Source organism: Bufo bufo, chromosome 1, assembly GCF_905171765.1.
Source record: "Bufo bufo chromosome 1, aBufBuf1.1, whole genome shotgun sequence".
NCBI classification, from domain to species: domain Eukaryota; kingdom Metazoa; phylum Chordata; class Amphibia; order Anura; family Bufonidae; genus Bufo; species Bufo bufo.
Window position 1 is genome coordinate 644,920,328 of NC_053389.1, and position 20,495 is coordinate 644,940,822.

The 20,495-nt window shown below is 42.0% G+C and overlaps 1 protein-coding gene across 6 annotated transcripts in view; it reads right to left on the reverse strand.

Moving 5' to 3' along the window:
* TCF12 (transcription factor 12) overlaps positions 1-20,495 on the reverse strand; it is a 171,948-nt gene that overhangs the window by 102,118 nt on the left and 49,335 nt on the right. For all 6 annotated transcript variants that reach the window (XM_040413898.1, XM_040413902.1, XM_040413903.1 and 3 more), the window contains one exon: positions 15,357-15,459. In XM_040413898.1, coding sequence (XP_040269832.1) covers positions 15,357-15,459 — 103 coding nt within the window. The remainder of the gene's footprint in view (positions 1-15,356; positions 15,460-20,495) is intronic.

A 20,495-nucleotide genomic window follows, 5' to 3' on the forward strand; every position in this document is an offset into this window, starting at 1 on the left:
CCGTTCCTGGAAATTACATTTAAATTTTTTTTTTTTTTTTTTTTTTCAAGAAATCCAAACAACTTTATTTGCTTATTGAAATTTATACATGCTTCCGTTTTTTGCGGATCCGCAAAAAACGGATGACATACGGATGACATACGGAAACATTTTCAGGAACAACGGATCTGCAAAAAACGGACAGAAAATCGGATTATAGAAAAATACTGACGTGTGAATGTAGCCCTAGGGGTCCATTCACACGTCCGTTTTTTCTTTCCTGATCTGTTCCGTTTTTTCAGGAACAGATCTGGACCAGATCTGGACCCATTCATTTTCAATGGGTCCCGGAAAAAATCAGACATTGAGCTGTCCGTTTTTTTCCAGGACCCATTGAAAATGAATGGGTCCAGATCTGGTCCAGATCGGTTCCTGAAAAAACGGAACAGATCAGGAAAGAAAAAACGGACGTGTGAATAGACCCTTAACATCACAACGCTCTTCTGTGGGCATTTTCATCTAGGTCTATCAAGAGAACAATATAGCTTTCATACTGCCATCCCAATTTTATACTTACTATTATCACAAGGATTACCTTGTGATAAAAAAATCACTTCTTCCCCTTCTACCTTTTAAGAGGTTTAATCACTCATGCTGACTACTACAGAAAGACAGCATTCTGTATATAAAATTTTTAATGACAGTGCTGCCAAAAGAAAAAAGAAAACCAGCAGCAAAAATAAAATAAAAAAATTAAAAGATCTACATTAATATGGAGTTTAAAAAAATAAAATAAACTCTGATGGGAGAGTCCCTTTAAGGTTTTCATCTTCAATCATTGAAATAAACATGTATGCTCTGTTAATGAATGTTCTGCCGGTCGGTATCTAATGTGCTGTTCAATTTTTTTGAATAAAAAGTTGAATTAAAAAAAATAAGAAATCAAAAATTAGATTCGAATGCAGCCTCTTTAATGGTGCTTTAGAGAGAATTCCTTTATTAAATTTTTTTCAAGGAGACAGCCAATATAATCAAACTGGATCCACTGTACCTTAAGCCAAGAGTTAGCACACATCGCAAAGTGACAGAAAAGAAACGTCCATCATGCGAGCCGTTCATTATTTCCACAGCATTTCTATTAAAGTTAATTTGCAGTAAGGAGATAATTTCCCTTGCAATTCCCGATGGGGCGCGAGGTCTTAAATAAACACAATTATCCGTACACCTGAGCAAGGACAGATACCTAAGCAAACAGATTTTTTCTTTTTCTCCTGATGTGGAACAAACGCGACCCCGTTGCGAAGCACAAGTTGGTGATACAGTCAACGATACATTTTAAAGAAATACATTTGTGTATTTAAATCTTGTCGCGCTTGTTAAATTGTTTGGTTCGCAGTATACCAGAGCTTGCAAATTGTGGTTTCTGAAAGCGTGTAATTACGAGATAGTAGAAATGAAACAAACATTTCCTTCCATTCAATTTTCTACATTTAAGAATGACAAAGTAATGCACACCTGCTCCCTCCGTCACTTTGCTTTTCACCTGACTTAACAGTGCTGAGGGCAGGAAGATGGCCTACTGAGATGGCTCTTCTGAGCAGCTGCACGAGATACTGGCAGCAACAGAGAGCAATAAAAAGATTATCAAGATCGGCACCTGTGACCTGCAAACACTATCGAGCACATTCCTCACCAGACGAAAGGCATGGCCATTCCCACAGCTGGTAACTGAAAGACAGTGGTGCAATAAAAAAATAAAATAAAAATAAAATTATCTATAATAAATATATATATATATATATATATATATATATATATTGTATTTTTTTTAAATTATAAAATGGTGTTTTTTTTTTTTGTTTATCCGAGGCTCCGTTCCAGAGTTGAGATACTTTTTCTTTATACGGAAATTAGGCCTTTGGTGCAACAAGGGGGTGTCGCCATTGCTCTTGTTGCTCCCAAGCTCCATCATCCCACAGCTTATACTTGTCTAAGGACACCAATCAATTAAATTCCAATAATTATTGTTATGAGGACTCATAAATCCAGTGGGCAGCTTACAAAAGCTCATAGAAATTCACTGCTAATATCATTCATGGCTCGTGCACACTGCCATTGCAGTTTTTGCAGGCCGGAAATTGTGGTTGAACTTAGGTTGGAAAATCTTAGACAAGCCCTAAAATTACTGAAAAATAAAAATGCAGAGACCAGTAAACAAGCAGTGGAAAGAGAACTGGACAACACAGCAGAAGACAGCGCTGGAGAAAAAGGGCAAATAAAAGTTTTTTTTTATTCTATTACATTTTAGAGCTTGTCTGCGATTTTACTCTTCGACGCATCCAAGGTCCATTCTTGTCCATAAGCCTCTCCATCCGCTTGTTGATTGACAGGACCAGATGTCTACATCCTGCTCTCTCCTGGTGCCGTAATCTTGCGCCGTGTGACAATTTCGGCACATGCTCCAAACAGAATCTCGTTCCTGCCATGACAGAGAACCTATACTGTACATGCGCCACAATTCTGGTACATGGCCCAATGCAGGCGAAAGATAACAGAGTCATTTGAGAGCAAGATATAGATGCCTGGCCCAGTCTACCGACAAGGGAAAGGAGGGTCTTACTACCAAGTGAGACAGATCTTTGGTGCACCGAGGGGCAAGTGCCCAACCTCGGGTGCTCCAAACATCTACTTTCCGTATTTTTAAATAGTGGTTTTGCTGCTCAATGCTGCAACAGATCAACAAAGGAAGGGTATGTCCCTTGAATGGGGACGACCAGTTGTAATTACACCACACAGCGACTTCAAGGGAGGCAGCACGCATGTAAACTACCAAGAGAACGCACTGCGACCCCTTCAAGTGTCAGGAGACTGATCACTACAGACCTGGTATTGATGACATATCCTGATAATTATGAAGAATAAGAGCTAATCTAGAATACAGCCTAGCGGGGGTATAATGCTAGCTTCTTTACTGCTCAGTGTAATTTGTAGAAGGGAAACAGAAAACTGCAGCTATATAAATGTACTGAATGCCTCCCTGAACTCGGCTGTTGGTTTTGGATGCAAGCTTAGTCATAACAGAATAAGGAAAGGACAAATTCTGCACATGCTCATGAGTATGGAGACCCAAGGGGAAATAAAATGTCATGCACTTAGCGCTGCCACTAAATGACTGTATAATTTAATTTCTTGGAAACCCATTAGCTTTTATGAAAGTAAATGAAGGCCAGATGAGCGCTGTATTTTGAAATGAGCAGAATTAAAATTATTCTATGGGGCAAAAATAAACAGGAAGAGTCAAGACAAAATAATTTAAAAATACACTAATCACCTTTTTTTTTTTTACCTTTCCACAAATTATCACAAACAACTGAGTATCAGCACTGGAATAAAAAAAACTATACAGTCGAGTCACATTTCTGTGACTACTTTCAATGTTGGCAGCATGTAGCTCATGACGGAAGTCAGGTGTGGTGAGCGGGCTTGGTGGGTATATAAGGTGTGTGATAGGCTGTCTGCACACATATCCCTGGTAGCTATCATGGGTAAAAGGAGCAACTTATCAAAGTTGAATAAAGGGATGGTTATTGGCTTTCGGGCCAAGGGTGGCAGCTTTTCTGAAAATGTGAAGTTTGAGAACTGTTCATGTGTTGCTGTGGTGAAAGTGTATACTGAGTGGACAAACGGCCATTAGTGAGAGGGGTGGACATCTGATATGAAGGTGTATGACAGATTTTAGTGGAGCAGCTCATCACCAAAATGAACCAGGGGCTACCAGAAGTGTGTCAAACAGTTCAGAAATACTCTACTGTGGTCACTGCACCTCTGATATTTAAGTTGGATCGGCAGAAAAGGTTTCATTTCCACGGCAGTATTGGAATTGGACCTCCGTGATTGGCAAAGGTTTGACTTCTCCGATGAGTCACGTTTCATCAAATGGATGGACATTAGCATGTCATCAGAGAAACATCAGAGAACACCCAGCAACCATTGCTGGAAGAACACAAGTTACTGGTTGCAGCATTATGGTCTGGGGAATGTTTTTGTAGCTTTCTCCACTTAGCCATGTGGAAGGCACTCACAGTTGATATGGGTATGAATCTATCATTGCAGATTACATACACCCATACATAACGATTGTCTTCCCTGGGGCAGATAGGATCCTCCAGCAAGACAACGTCACACGGCTAGAAATGTCTGACATTGGTTGGAAGAGCATGACAAAGACTTCCTGGCCCCCTAATTCCCCAGACTTGAACATAATTGAGCACCTGTGGGACCACCTCAATCATAGTGTTAACTCTACGGATCCTCCCCCACGCACCCTCCAGCCGCTGTGGGATGCACTGCAGCCATCATGGCTCCAGAGACCTGTGACAACCTACCAGGACCTTACTGAGTCACTCCCAGCCATCTAGCTGCTGTCCATGCTACACACGGCGGTTACTCTGGATATTAGCTGGTTCTCATAATAATGTGACTCTACGGTTTATATAAATTACTATGGATTATCCAGATGACGAAGTGACAGAACTCATGCTGTAAAAATAACAGTACTACAGGGCTTGACAAATTTCCTTGGAATCTAGGAGCCAGCTAAAAAAGTTAGGAGCCAGGCGGAGCCGCGTCATAAAATCTATATTGCGATATAATTTTAAGCATGTATATCGCAACATATTGTTTTCTATATTGGAAGGGGGGGGGGGGGGGTTTAAACTTTTTTTTTTTTTTTTACTTTATTTAATAACTATTAGCCTCCTTAAGGGCTAGAACCCTTGTCATATTCACACACATAGATCTCTATTAGGGTGAATAGGACTTTACACTCTCCCTGCTGCCCTGTGCTTTGTGAACACAACAGCAGGGAGATGACCATGGCAGCCAGCCTCTAATGTGCCCCCCAGCCTCTGATCAGCCCCCCCCCCCCAGCCTCTGATCAGCCCCCCCCCCCCCAGCCTCTGATCAGCCCCCCCCCCAGCCTCTGATCAGCCCCCCCCCAGCCTCTGATCAGCCCCCCCCCCAGCCTCTGATCAGCCCCCCCCCCAGCCTCTGATCAGCCCCCCCCCAGCCTCTGATCAGCCCCCCCCCCAGCCTCTGATCAGCCCCCCCCCCAGCCTCTGATCAGCCCCCCCCCCAGCCTCTGATCAGCCCCCCCCCCAGCCTCTGATCAGCCCCCCCCAGCCTCTGATCAGCCCCTCCAGCCCTCCCTCTTATCAGCCCCCTCTGGTAACAAACCCACTCCCCCTCCCTCCCCAGTATTAATCATTGGTGGCAGTGGCCACAGGGTCCCCCTCCTCCCCCCATCATTGGTGGCAGTGGGCAGTTCCGATTGGAGTCCCAGCAGATTAATGCTGGGGCTCCGATTGGTTACCATGGCAGCCAGGACGCTACTGAAGTCCTGGCTGCGATGGTATGTTAGTGAGCAGCATTTTACGCACGTGCACTGTGATCGCCGGGAGCTCCTTCTTCTCATAGGTCTGTGCGGCGCATTGCTAATGCTATAAGCATTAGCAATGAGCCGCACAGACAGAAGGAGCGCCCGGCGCTGCGGCGCACGTGAGTATAATGCTGCTCACTAACATACCATCGCAGCCAGGACTTCAGTAGCGTCCTGGCTGCCATGGTAACCGATCGGAGCCCCAGCATTACACTGCTGGGACTCCGATCGGAACTGCCCACTGCCACCAATGCAGACAAACATTCCCGGCACCCGACCTCTGACAGGACGCTGTGATCCGCGCAAATAACCCCTCAACTGAGGGGTTAATCGCGCGGATCACAGCGTGCAGTCATAGGGGCCGGGATATGGCCGGCACATTCATTGGTGGCGCAGTGGCCACAGTCCCTCCCCTCCTCCTCCTACTCTGTTCTTAGTGGCCAGCGGCAGCCGCGCACACTGGGGAGGGAGGGACTCCTCCCCTTCTCCACTGTGCCGGCTCAGGAAACCATGGTGCGCGCCGAGAGCGCATCTTTGAAAACGGGCTGACAAATACCCAAGCGCCAGGACCAAATTCCTGGTCGCCATGGCGACCTGGCGCCCGGGATTTGGCGAGCCCTGCAGTACTAGAAGATATAATTTTATTCAAGGTCATCACGATAACATTTCATCCACAATATCAAACTTAATCTACGTATCTATGAAAAAGTTATTGTAGACCAACTCATATGTATAGATGACCTGATCAGCCATCATTGAAACGATATGGATCCAGGTGACAGTTTATGCTTCCACATTACACTTTAGCTAAGTTTCCCATGTATAGACCAAACATTCACAGGGCTCCATTCATCCGGTGGATACCAAAAGGGAGTCGTTTTGGAGAAGGACACTTTTTTTTTTTTTAACTGTATATTAAAGAGGTGACTTGGCTTTTCTATATAGAAAAATGCAGTTCCCTGCATAGCGGATGGCCAATGAAATACTGACTAGAACCGTGGGGAACCAGAGCTGATCAGAATGTTATAGCATATCACAACAATATGCCAAGATATTCAATAACAGGAATATCTCTTTATGACCTGTGATATTTATGGAGATTCTTTTCTCATGGGTTTACATGGAAAAGGTGCCACTGACATGTACATTGTATTATGAAATATTATCGCTAGAAGCCTTCAAATACAGAGCCATGTTGTGCAGGGCAGACATCATGAAAGTGGCTCAAGTTACATGCTGAAATATAGTGCAATAGCATTTAATTTTCTCCCCTTTCCTGTAAAAAATAAATAAATTCCTTGCCTTCAAAATTAAGCACTCCATGGCTCATGTTACTGCATTCGATTATAATGTTACCAAGAAAGACTCCTTGCTAACCAGTGTTGCTACTGTTCATTCAGGTCATCTGCCTCAGGTTTTTTTTTGAACTGTGGTCATAAAAAGCTTTATCTAAATTGCAAAAGGCCAATAAAAGCAAATACAAAAGAGAAAAAAAAAATGTGAAAAACATGCTACTATGACACACACTGTGGAAACAGCTGTATGTTCAGATGCAGTGGAGGTGTTAGGAGAGAGGTAGACGCAAAGCTCACCAACTTTATGAAGACTCAAAAAGGAAAAAACACCAGCTACTGACAACCACAACAGTAACAAAGACATTACTTCTGCTTCACCAAATAGCAAAGATTTAAATATTTTGTTTAATTGCACATCATCGAAAATGCCGATTTATAGGTCAGCCACAATAATTGCACCTTCTGGCATCCCAGATAGGCGACTTCATGATGCATTTGTTCTCATTCAGCCTGTTGGTTTCCAACCCCCTTACAAATTGCTGTTCAAACTTGGAAATTAATTGTAAAAATAAAGAATGCTTAAGCAAGCAAAACAGATTAAGAGGTTACTAGCCTTTCAAAAACCTTTTGATATGTCAGACATTTCAAAACTTTTCATTGGTGGGGTTCTGAGCGCCGAGAGCGCACAAGATGGGCTCCATAGAAGTCTATGGGTCAGTCTCGATTCCATTCTCTGCAGCGAGGAGAGAGCGCGCCATATGCGTGCTCTTCTCCCCTCATTCTCAGCTCTCAGACCTCCAATGATCTAAAGTCTGTTGATATGACAAATCAAACGTTTTTCAAAAAGTTAGCTACCTTTAACTTCTTAAATATGACAAGAACACAATGAAACCATATTTTAACATTACATACACCGTTTTTACGCTGTAGATAGTGGACTATAAAATATAGGCTGGTTTTAGATGAGGCCTCGTTCACACTTCTGTGTCCATTTGACCTCCATGGAAAATCTGTTTCATCCATGAAGAAACAGTGTTCGGTCCATGTGTCATCAATATTCCACAGATGAAAATGTATTGCCAGAGCATATCTTGGCAATGGTCCCTGAAAAACCACTGACAGATCATGGATGCCATCCGTGTTGTACAAAACGCGGACAAGAATAGGACAGGTTATATTTATTTATTTTTGCGGACCACGGAGCGGTCCGCATCTTTTGCGGCCACATTGAAGTGAATGGGTCCGCATCCGAGGTGCCAAAACTGCGGCTCGAATGCGGACCAAAACAACGGCCGTGTGTATGAGGCCTAACAGTCAATGGGTACGTCTGTTGTCTGTGGTGAAAATGGACAGCACTAAAGTGTGAACCGGGCTTTATGTAGTCACAATTTATCATCTACATTACAGGAATACAAAATTTGCTATGGCCTTTGTCACAAATTCTACATCAAAGCCATGGCAAAATCTGCATGCATTAGGGTACTTTCACACTAGCGTTATTCTTTTCCGATATTGAAATCCGATAAAGGGTCTCAATACCGGAAAAAAAACACTTCCGTTTTGTCCCAATGCATTCTGAATGGAAAGCAACCCGTTCAGTATGCATCAGGATGTCTTCCATTCCGTCCCTTGTACGGTATTTGAACGGACAAAATACCGCAGCTTACTGCAGTATTTTTTCTGGCCAAAATTCCGGAACACTACCGCACTTGCCAGATCCGGCATCATTTTCCATTAAAATGTATTAATTACGGATCCGATACCAAGTGTTCTGGAAATTGCCGCACCGCCGGATCAGGTTTTCCAGTCTGCGCACGCGCAGTTCTTTCTAGCTTTGAGAAGATGAAATACCGGATCAGTTATTCCAGATGAATCCCGGAAAGACGGATCCGGTATTTCAATGAATAAGTCTAACGGATCCGGATACGAAAAAAAAAGATATCCGTTTGCATACGGATTTCCGGAAACGGCAGGCAGTTCTGGCAACGGAACTGCCTGCCTGATTCTAACAACGCTAGTGTGAAAGCACCCTTAGATGTGGATTCAGCACAGATTTCACTCCATAGATCACATCCACTCTGCTTCTACTGTAACATGCTGTAGATTTTAAACTCACAAATCCAGATGGAAAATCTGCAGCACATTTGATAAATGTGAACATACGCTGCTAAGTTTTCGCCTGCTGGTGGAATATCTGCAACATATTACAGTAGCAGCAAAGGGTATGGGATTAGAACAAATCTCACCCACAACTGCGGGAACAAATCTATGTGGAAATTAATATGTGGTGCAAATTTTAATACCACATGTCAATTTTGTCTGCAGATTTTCACTACAGATTTTACCCTTTGCAATGCATAGGGTGAAATCTGAAGCAAATCCACATCAGAATCCACATGAAACGTGGCTATATGTGCCGACTGGTGACAAAATCTGCAATGGACTTTTATGCTGTACTTTATAACTAGTGCAGACGTATCCTAAGGGTACAGGCACATATAGAAGATCCACGCTGTTTTACAGATTAGCAATGTGTGTTGCACATTTTCAATGCAGGGGTTGAAATCTACATTAAATCCGCAGCATAACTTCCACTAAAGAATCCCAGCAAAATACACAATGGAAATTCCAAGGCGGAAAAACCGCCTTGTGTGGGCACTCAAATTATGGTACCTCACATATTGTGTATTACACATTGAGTTTTGTGCAGGGAATTCACAGCATAATTCAGCACCAACAATGAGATTTTCAAAATGTCCCGTAGAGTGGATTCTGAAATGTGAAAGCATGTCAATTGCTTGTGCGGATTACAATGCAATAGTAAGGGTCCATTCACACGTCCGCAATTCTGTTCCGCATTATGCGCAACGGAATTGCGGACCCATTCATTTCTATGGGGCCGCATGATATGCTGCCCGGATCCGGAATTGCGGATCCGCACTTCCGTTCCCGAAAAAAAAAATAGAACACGTCCTATTCTTGTCCGAGATTAGGCATTTTCTATTAAGTACCGGCAATGTGTGGTCCGCAACATACGGAACGCACATTGCCGGTGTCCGTGTTTTGCGAATCCGCAAAACACTTACGGACGTGTGATTGAGGCCTAATACTCATCGAACACATGCAGATTTTGCCACAGATACATTGTGGATATGCACCAAAGTGCTGTATCTTTAACTACACTGTCGTGTGCATGTGGCCTTACAATTTGCAACACATATCAATAACTACTGCAGATTCTTCTGCCACTAATTTAAAATGCAGTGGATTTTCCACATTCAATCCTGCTATAGAACATTTGCTGTGTCTACTCCATGTGTGGCCATACCCTGAAGGTGAAGAGAATTGTGAAGCACATAATAAAACTTCCATTCTGTGTTATAATAGACTGTCTGAAAATGTGGTCTTCAGAGCCTGGTGTTGTGGACGTTCCCGGATTGTGTCCAGCTATCCGGATATTTTGCAGTATACGAAAAATGGGTGGGGATTATTTTATACATGTATATCTTAATGTTAATACCACTAAATAGCTTTGCTACAATGTGCAAGTGTGATGAGAACCCAGCACTAATGATCCAGTGCAAATGCTCAGAGGGATGAAATCAGCTTGTACTGTATGTGGATATCTATTATGTTTAAAAGCACAATCTACAAAAGACGACAGAAGAGAATGTGAACTCTTAATAGTGCCACTTCAAGAAAATCACAGCTATGGTCAAAACTCAAAAGGACTTTTATAGTAAGATGTCCTTATAATAATCTGTTTGATGCTAATTGCTTACCCGTGTGCCAACGGATTGCACGTTTTTCATCTTGGCTAAAAGCAAAGTGCCTATCTCTATGCCTCTGAATCAACAGGATCATTCTGGAATTCATTAGTTGGAAACACGAGAGACAAGCTACATAATAGCTTTGCTGCATGCACAGCACACTTCAAAAATAACTAAATGAATATGGAAATGCATCTTTCTGTGGCAAATTGTTCATTATTGAATCATTATCAACCCTTGTTAGAATTTTCGCTCTCTTCTGGTATGTACAAGATCATTAAAGTGTTTAAGAGCTTCATCATGAAAGACAGTGACACTTTATAATCCACTATCTCTTCAGGCAAATACGCTTATAGCTGAGCATAATACTCAAAATAACAACATCCTCTTGACGTATAATTCCTCCTGTTTTAGTAATGATTCTTTTAAGTGCTAACAGCAGCAATGAAATATGATGCTGAAGTCTACACTTGTTAACGTATTCAAGGCCTGAAACTGCACATATTTATTTACCAGCACAAAGGCACCAATAACACAAGCTGGAAAGGATTGCATATATAATATATATATATATATTTTTTTTTTTATTACACACACGCATATTCTCAACTGAACCTGGTCTACTTGTATCTGTATATCATCTCTAAAGAATCCTAAAGACAACTTTAAAGGGAATTGGAAAATGAAATTATTTATATACTGACACTTCCTGTTCTGTAGAGATCACTTATCAGTGATCATCTCATTATTATCACAGGCAGGATTACAATGAAAGGTAAAAGGCCCTATTATTAAGCTAGACGCAGATAACACAGGATCCACCATTGATAATAGGTGCTGTCATGGCTCAGCTCCACTCCCTTCCTGAACAGGTGACAGAGCATGTCTAGAACACTCTCTCATAGAAGTCAATAGGGGAGATTTATCAAACTGGTGTACAATAGAACTGGCTTAGATGCCCATAGCAACCAATCAGATTCCACCTTTCATTTTTCACAGCTCCTTTGGAAAATGAACGGTGGAAGCTGATTGGTTGCTATGGGCATCTAAGCCAGTTCTACTTTACACCAGTTTGATAAATGACCCCAATGAGTCATCTCCAGGTTCCTATGTCTATGTGGCTGCAGTAAAGGACGTGAAGCTCAAGCACGAGGCTGCCCACATGATCACATGCAGAAAAAAAGTTAGAAAACAAATATTAGAAAATAAATATGTATCTGGTTTTAACTCGATTTAAGGCTATTATGTGAGAAAAAAAATTGTTGATATACTGGTATAGTAATAGGTGTCTTAAAAAGGTTTTCCCATTTCTAACATTAACCACTTATCAAATGCATGGGTGATAAATGTATGACTGCTAGGGGACCTCCATTAATCATGAGAATGGGGGTCCAGAGTCCCATGTGAAAAGAGCGTCAAGACACACACGTGACCACTGCTCCATTCATTGTCTAGGGCTCTGCCAAGTACAGTGCTCAGCCATCTCATTATCAGTGTACAGAACGGTGGTCACACATGCCTCTGCCGCTATACTTGCACAGCGGACTTGGAACCCCATTCTCCTGAACAGGGGGTGTCCTAGAGGTGGGATCATACATTATTATATGATAAATGCTGGAGAACCCCTTTAAGTCTTCATCATGTGGAGGCAGCAATGTATGACATGCACACCTCCTCTCCTCTATCAACATACAAAGCAGATTAGCAGTTTTCATTATTCTAGACTTTTCCCTCCAAAACAGCAGCTGTCAGCAAAGGCCCACCCACACTGGTCAATTATCAGCCTGTTTTTCCGGTTTCCATCTGATGATTTTTTAGGGTAGGTTCAAACTGCGTTTTTTGGAGGAGAAGGTTTTGAGGCAGAGTTTTATGCAGGTTTTTCAGCAAAAGCCAAAAAGGAGAGGAAGGAAAAGTTCTTCCATTATATTTCACGACGTTGACTGAAAAAATCTGCAGGAAACTCTGCCTCAAAACCTCCTCCAAAACACTGTCCGCCTAACCTTAGACAAAGCTTTAAGGACCTACCACTGCCATTTCTTCTCCGATGCTTGAGGATTGTACCAATGTCCGGCAGAACAGTACAGAGGGAACAAGGCGAACCTTTCTGCTGCAGTACTATACCACGGCGGCAAAACAAATATGAGGCCAGCAGAAAACTGGCCACAAATGGCATAATACAAAATGAAAGACACAAGCCGTTTCTTTCAGGAAAATCCTTTGATGGCAATAATCGCTGTGTGATAATGAAAGCAATTCGAGGCTTTACCCTCACCCCAGGTGGGGTTTTTTCCACGTGTTCTGTCTTTAGTGGCTTATTTAGCGAAAACACAATTCCCATCTTAACCCGTGTTATTTCAACCACAACCATGTCACTAAGAAACATAACATTATACAGCAACTATACGCACCGATAACTCATTTTCTGAGAAAAATCACTGCACTTTATTTATTGCCATAAGGAAATTCAGTAAAAACCAGTAAACATGCATGAAATACATACTACAGAAACAGAGTCATCCAACAAACAGGCTGCGAGACATATCCGGCTACTAGATTTCTATTACATTTCTGCATCTGAAGCACTACTGTAAAAGCTGATGGATGTGCGGATCACCAGACTCTGCAATGGCCCAGTAATCCACAGTTACCTTTGTGAACACCATATAAAAAAAAAAAAAAAAAGGGATTAAGAAAATATAGACAAAGCAGAAAGATTTCCAGAAGAAATTGCAGACCACCAGGATTTGGCTTTAGCTAATCCACTTAGATTACCATGGCTGTGTCTTAAAAGGACAATACGGAGACAGCAAAAATAGGTCACACCGGCAACAATATAATACCTCACATTACGACCAAGCCTGAGAACACACTAGTAATTTTAGCAATATGATAAATTGTTTTATATGATAAGACAGCTAAAACTAGAATAAAGATGTAGATGTCTGAACGTAGAGGAATATACCCTTCAAATCATTTAGTAATGCTTGTGTGGCGGGGAAACTATTATGCAATTGCTTTTGCTAATAGGTATAAATTAGGGGTCATTTAGGCATTCCTCCTCTATTAGCGTAGATCCATCCATTTTAACTCGTACAGGTAGCTTATAAGCACATCCCATGATCTTACTTAGAGCTCCTGTACATGAATGTAAGGACTCTGTACCCGTGCTGTGGACCAGTCTGCAATGCATGGGCACCAGCAGTGTGCGCTCTGTACTGCAGATGCGGGCCCACTGACTTGAATGGGTTCACGATTCACAAGACACGGCAAAAGATAGGACATGTCTTATCTTTTGCAGTTTTGAGGGACGCACCCGAAAGCCCATGGAAGCGCTTTATAGAGTTTCCGTGGGCTTCTGATCCGTGCTTCCACTCTGCAAAACACAGGACATGTAGTATCTTGCGGATCGCAGACCCATTCAAGTCAGGGGGGCCACATCCGCCGCACGGAATGCACAGGGTCCATACATTGCGGAAGGCGCAGTTTGCGGTTTACAATACAGGCACGGAGCGTTCAGTGAAACTAGTACCATTTTGCAAGTTCAGTCAGTTTTGTCTGCAATTGCGTTCAGTTTTATCCACGCGGGTGCAATACGTTTTGATGCGTTTTTCACGCTGGTGATAAAAAACTGAATGTTTACAAACATCTCCTAGCAACCATCAGTGAAAAACGCATCACACCCGCACTTGCTTGCGGATGCAATGCGTTTTTCACTGAAGCCCCATTCACTTCTATGGGGCTAGGGCTACGTGAAAAACGCAGAATATAGAACATGCTGCGTTTTTCACGCAACGCAGAACTGTTGCGTGAAAAAAAAAAGAAAAACGCTCATGTACACAGACCCATTGAAATGAATGCGGCAGGATTCAGTGCGGGTGCTATGAGTTTACGTCACGCATTGCAGCAGCGCGGAAAACTCGCTCGTGTGAAAGAGGCCTTAGTGTACAAATCCTGCAACGAATCAAATGATTCCACAACTTTACTGAAGTACATGATTAACAAAATACATATAAAACCGATCCACAAACAAGATTCAATAGGGCTACTGGAATCAATGACGAAAGCCACAGGGGGAAAAAGTGTTGCCTACGTATCAGCACTACTTTACATATATCCTGTAAATATACACCTACCAGTTAAAGTGGCCAACAGTATATATGATAAGCCCTCACCCACAGGGAAGTAATGAGCTCTAGGCACAGGACCTCAACGTGCGTTTTGATTGCGCTTCGTCAGAAGGTGATAAAAGGGGTTAGTAAGCAAGTAAGTGTTTTTGACATACTATTCCAGCAATTTAAAATGCTGTACTGATAATGTGTGTTAAAAGAAATGCCCCATGAGGTGTAGCTGGCACATACCCAGTACTGCGCCCACTGTATCCGGGATGGTGAATGCAGAAGACATGCATCATGGAGATGTGTCTCACATCCGCTTAGCACTACCACATTTAGGCAATGCTCTCTTCAATTAGTGCAGGTCCACTTTTGATTCATACTGAACAAAGCGGACAAATCATGTACCAGCCAACAGTAAATATTCACACTTTGTGCCAATATATGCTGCCCATACATTTTGGAAGGGCAGCAGCTAGAAATGGATTTCTCACAGCTAAATGTTTTCCAATTCATAAAAAAAGGCAGCAATGGTTTGCCTACCTAATATATTACTAATTACAAGGGCTGCAGACCAGATCTCAGGGACCCCACCTACTATGGCCTCCTGCTCAAGGTGGTGCTATGTGACCAAAAGCAAAGGGGACAGGTTCTCTTTAAATATTTTGTACAGTCCAGATGATGAGCACCAGACAGGGAATGGTAAAAGGTCTTCAAAGGAAAAGAAGCTTTTAGAGGCTGCCCACAAGCATTACCTACTTACCCATTAGATTTGAGTTCATGAAAGGTGTCGGGGACAATCCTTCATGGGACCCTAATCGACTGTCATTCAAGTGTTCACTGTAATGAGGACTGTCTGCAAAACCCTAGGGAAGAGCAAGAAAAGTATTAAGCAGATTATGTGACCGTCTTGCTGAGCGTAATGACACTGCTAATTCATGTGCTAAGTATTAGGGCTTGTTCACACAAACGTATTTTGCATTCCGTATACGGAACCATTCATTTCAACGGTTCCGCAAAAAAAAAAATGGAATGTACTCCGTATGCATTCCGTTTCCGCATATCCGTTGAAAGATAGAACATGTCGAAGTCAATGGGTCCGCAAAAAAAAAAAAAGAAAACGGAACACGCATGATCACCATAAGTGAAGATGTTGCTATACACCGTTACAACTCTGTCAACTGATTGTATTGCCTTATTGGAAATCAATAAAAAATGTTGTGAAGGGAAAAAAATTTAACACATACGGAATGTACTCTGTATGTCTTCCGTATCCATTCCATTGTTGCGGAACCATCTATTGAAAATTTTATGCCCAGACCAATTTTTTCTATGTAATTACTGTATACTGTATATACCATACGGAAAAAAGGAACCGGAAACACTACTGAAAAAAAATTTGAAAAACGTATCAAAAACAGCCCGCAAAACACTGAAAAAAAAAAGACATACGGTCGTGGGAACGAGCCCTTATTCACCCAAAATGACATTATATATATATATATATATATATATATATATATACACATATACACATATACACATATACACACACACAAATACAGTGAAACATCTGAGACTACCACCCAAAACTCCATTGAAAAGTTCTCAGAGGTTTCCTGATAGATGCACACAGACATATAGGTCTAGATATAGACAAACATATGCAGGGAGTTCATCTTTATTAATCAGTTCTTAAAGTTTCCAACTTATTTTTTTATTTTTTTATCAAAATACTTGTCAAAAAAGTGGTAAAAAAATAAAAAAAGTTTCACACGATGAGAATATGGGAAATGATGGGTCATGGTATTTTTCAAAGACGATAATAAACTAAATGCTACAATTGTATTATTAACCCCTAATACACAAGAAAAAGCATGAAGCCATGTGTTCCAACCACTATAGCAGGTTTCAGAAGTAATTTCCACAAATCAAACACGTGTGATACTGGGCTGCCTGGATGGAAATTGGTAAGAAATCTGTACACACAAGGGTAGTTTCACACAGTGGCCCTGATTTATTAACATACCTGCGCCAAAAAAAAAAAAAAAAAAAGTGGCACTAAATATTGCAAATTTGCACATCTTGGGTTTTTATATTATTTCCTGACATGCTTGAAAGAGGGGTTGGGATTAGCAGAGTAGTGGAGTTTTGTGGGAAAGGTGGTGTGTCTAATATGTGCCATTTTGTGCACAAATTTTGGCGTAAAAATCTGTCTCAAAGTAAGCCAAACAATAGATGGTATAGAGACCATGAAAAGTGTCTACCCCTGCACCAGATTTGACATCCAGCCTGAGTCCCTGTGATAAACCTGGTTCCAGTCTAGACAGCTTATGACACCTACAGACTTAGTTAATCTGGGCCACTGTAGTGTTTAATGTAGTTTTTAATTTCCAAAGCCATAAGTGGATCCAGCAGGGTGCAGATGTCTATCTATAGAAGGCATCTATGTATATGCAAATCTCTTTACATTTCCCATTCCATTTGATTCAACTTCTGGGTTCGACAAAAAAAAAAAATAATAAACTGCTTCAAATACTGCCGATTCCAATCTTAATCCAATTGCTGGGATTATTAAGAGTTACGCATCTTAATAATTTTGTCCGTGCACCAGAAAAGGAGGCTTCTAGTGCAATAAGCACAGTTTTCTGGAGCACATGCCCTGTGAATGTCCTACCTGCAGCTTGCCCCTCTCCTTTAAAAAAAAATAATAATAAAAATAAAAATAGGGAGGTGGACAAAGCTATTACATATTTTGCCACAAAACAGGCATTAAAATTCTTTCACCAGATTTCTGGTGTACAAGCGTAATACATCAGGATGTAACATCACGCTAAAGGCTCCCATAAATACTTCGCACATCGGAGCAGAGCTGCATTTAGCCGACAGATGTGTACAGTGTAAAGCCTAATTCACGGGAGCGATACGGATTGTGTCCCGAATCAGTGAAATACTGATGGTTTTGCATGCAAGATGAATAGGTTTTCCATCTGGAGTGCATCTTGAAGCTAAGGCTACTTTCACACTTGCATTTGGTGCGGATCCATCATGGATCTGCACAAACGCATTCGTTCAGATAATACAACCGCACGCATCCGTTCAGAACGGATCAGTTTGTATTATCTTTAACATAGCCAAAACTGATCCGTCTTGAACACCACTGAAAGACAATGGAGGGCGGATCTGTTTTCTATTGTGCCATATTGTGTCAGTGAAAACTGATCCGTCCCTATTGACTTACAATGTGTGCCAGAACGGATCCGTTTGGCTCAGTTTCGTCAGCACCAAAACGCTGCTTCGCTGTGACGGACAGCGCTTATGCACGAGAGTCCGGCTGCCTTTGCCAAACAGCCGGCTGTCATTCACAGCAAAGGGGCAGGGAAGGGGGAGTGGTTACCATGACTTGATGCATGGAGGCCGCTGCCCCCGTGACCTCAAGCATGTGTGGAGAAGCGCGCCGGGCAGGGGATAAAACAACGTTTTCAGTACTTTTGCTGCATCTGCCTTCAGGAAGAAAGGCATCATCAGAAACACACTGCTGGCTACACACAGGTACTGCTGGCCCCTTGGGATGGTTTTGGGAGGCGACAGGTTCCCTTTAAGAAATATTCCACATTTTTCAAACCAGCAATGGTCTCTGAATACTTCTGAACTTGCTTGTAATTAAAAAAAAATGGTATAGCCAATGAGTTATTCAATAACATGCATCTGTATAGTGCCACCAGGTGTTTGCTCTATTCCTCATTTCTCCGTCCTCCTCAGTATCATTGCTAGGTGGACGCACATGCTCAGTAGAAAGGACACAGGCCCTGACAAAGGATAGACCCTGCAAGCTACCAGCTTGAACTAAATCAAGCAGAGCAATGAATGGTGAGATCTCTGGATCTATGAGAGGTACAGGGATGGTTCTAGCTTTGTTAAATACATTGTCATTTAGTATATGTTGTCAGATTTTTATTGTTTACATTATTGATAGAGTAACCCCTTTAAGGGTTCCTGTAAATGATTCCATGCTGCTTTTTGTGCAGGCTTCTGTGTACTAAAGCAATGTGTTACATTGTGGAAAATTAGCAGCAAAAACCACAGGTCTCACCCTTTACATCGCAAAGGCTGAAATCCAAAACACAAAAACCCCACAAGCAAATGCTACCGTTTTTCTGCACGTAGCCGTAAATGAATAAAAATTAAAGTCGGTTTGTGCACAACTGTTTCCAAGGAGGGTGTCTGACTATTCTCCATACAACTATCCCTTTATGAGCCACTGTAAAACTCAGGTGGAATGATGGATGTCCGCCTTGGCACAGGAAGCACGACAGCCAAGTCACACACAACCCCTTCAAGTTATATGTAATGACAATAATTTGAGAACTAAAAACAAAATTACATACGTTTCAATTTATTTGGGGAAAATAATAATTGTACAGCTCACAAAGATGAAAACCTTTACCATCAGCCAGGTTGTCAGAGCATTAAATAAGACTACCACCCTCATGGCTGATGCAGAAAGAGGTGGGCTGGCTGAACTGACCCAAATTGCTATCCCCTTCATATAAGGCACTGAGACAGAGAGGGGCAGGAAGCTAAAATTGAACCAATAATAATAATTATAAAGTTTAATTATATAGCGCCAACATATTCCAGATCGCTTTACAATCAGACCAATGAGATAGCATTCAGAATTAATGCACAGTAGCACGTTTTAGAAGTTTTATTATTGTACATTTTAACAAGTAAAGAACTTTATCTCGCCAGACAACCCCTTTAAATCATTGAATTGGATGTGTTCACTCCAAGCTAAAACTAGGGGAACATACAAGTGGTGGACATGAAAACAGAACAGCCCTGACACTTCTGACTTGACCGGGAATGGAAACTTCTCCACTGGTAGCCAATACTATAGAACCTCGTCATTCAGATGAGCAGCCCGAATCATCAGCAGCTAAGGAAACCAACTGGCTTCTAGGTAACCTCAATAAACAGTTTAAAAAGTTTAATATATGTTGAAAAAAATATGGTAAAAACATAAATTACAAACCGGCATCTACACAGAAATATGGATTTGAGATGCCCAAGTACAGATTACATGGAAGGGAACAGGATTTTTGCTTCAGTAGCCAGGATACCCTGGGAGAAGGCAGCTCTACCCTGTGAACTCCATGTTACAGCACCATAAAATGCACAAGCTGGAAATCAGACATGGTCTTCTAGCTTATACAAGCAATGTATATGTTTGTTAATGTATTGGAACTACTATTCAGCCTGTGAACGTTGCATTTCACATACTTCTAAGACACATATGCCAACAATAAGGTTATACTGCTTCTTACTGAGATATCAGAAAGTCTGTTCCAAGCTGTCAGACAGCCAAAGCAAGGTGTTAATCCTTGACTGGCTGGTCATACCTAAAACCAGGCAAACCTGACCAGCCATGGATTACCATGTAGCTTAGACTGTGCCGTCATGGAATCCAAAAAAAACCCGTTTACTAAGCAGTGACAAACTGCGACATGTACAGTGAATTCTGAACAGGCTTCATAGGGCTTTACGGTATATGGTGGCCATTTAAAACATGCTGATATTAAAGGGGTATTCCCATCACAGACAATGGGGACATATCGCTAGGATATGCCCCCATTGTCTGATAAGTGCGTGTCCCACCTCTGGCACCCGCACCTACAACAACGAGAACAGAGCGGGGAGCGCTATGGCTGGAGGACCTCGGATTTCCCAGGGTCTGTCCACCACCAAGCGCTGCTCCCATAGAAGTGAATGGGAGTACACCGCACACGCGCAGCCCCTGCTCCCATTCATTTCTATGGGGCAGACACCCCTGCCAATCAGCTGTTTGAAGAGGAGGTGGTGCTCCAAGCGAGCGCTGCTTCCTCTTCATTACACTATGTGT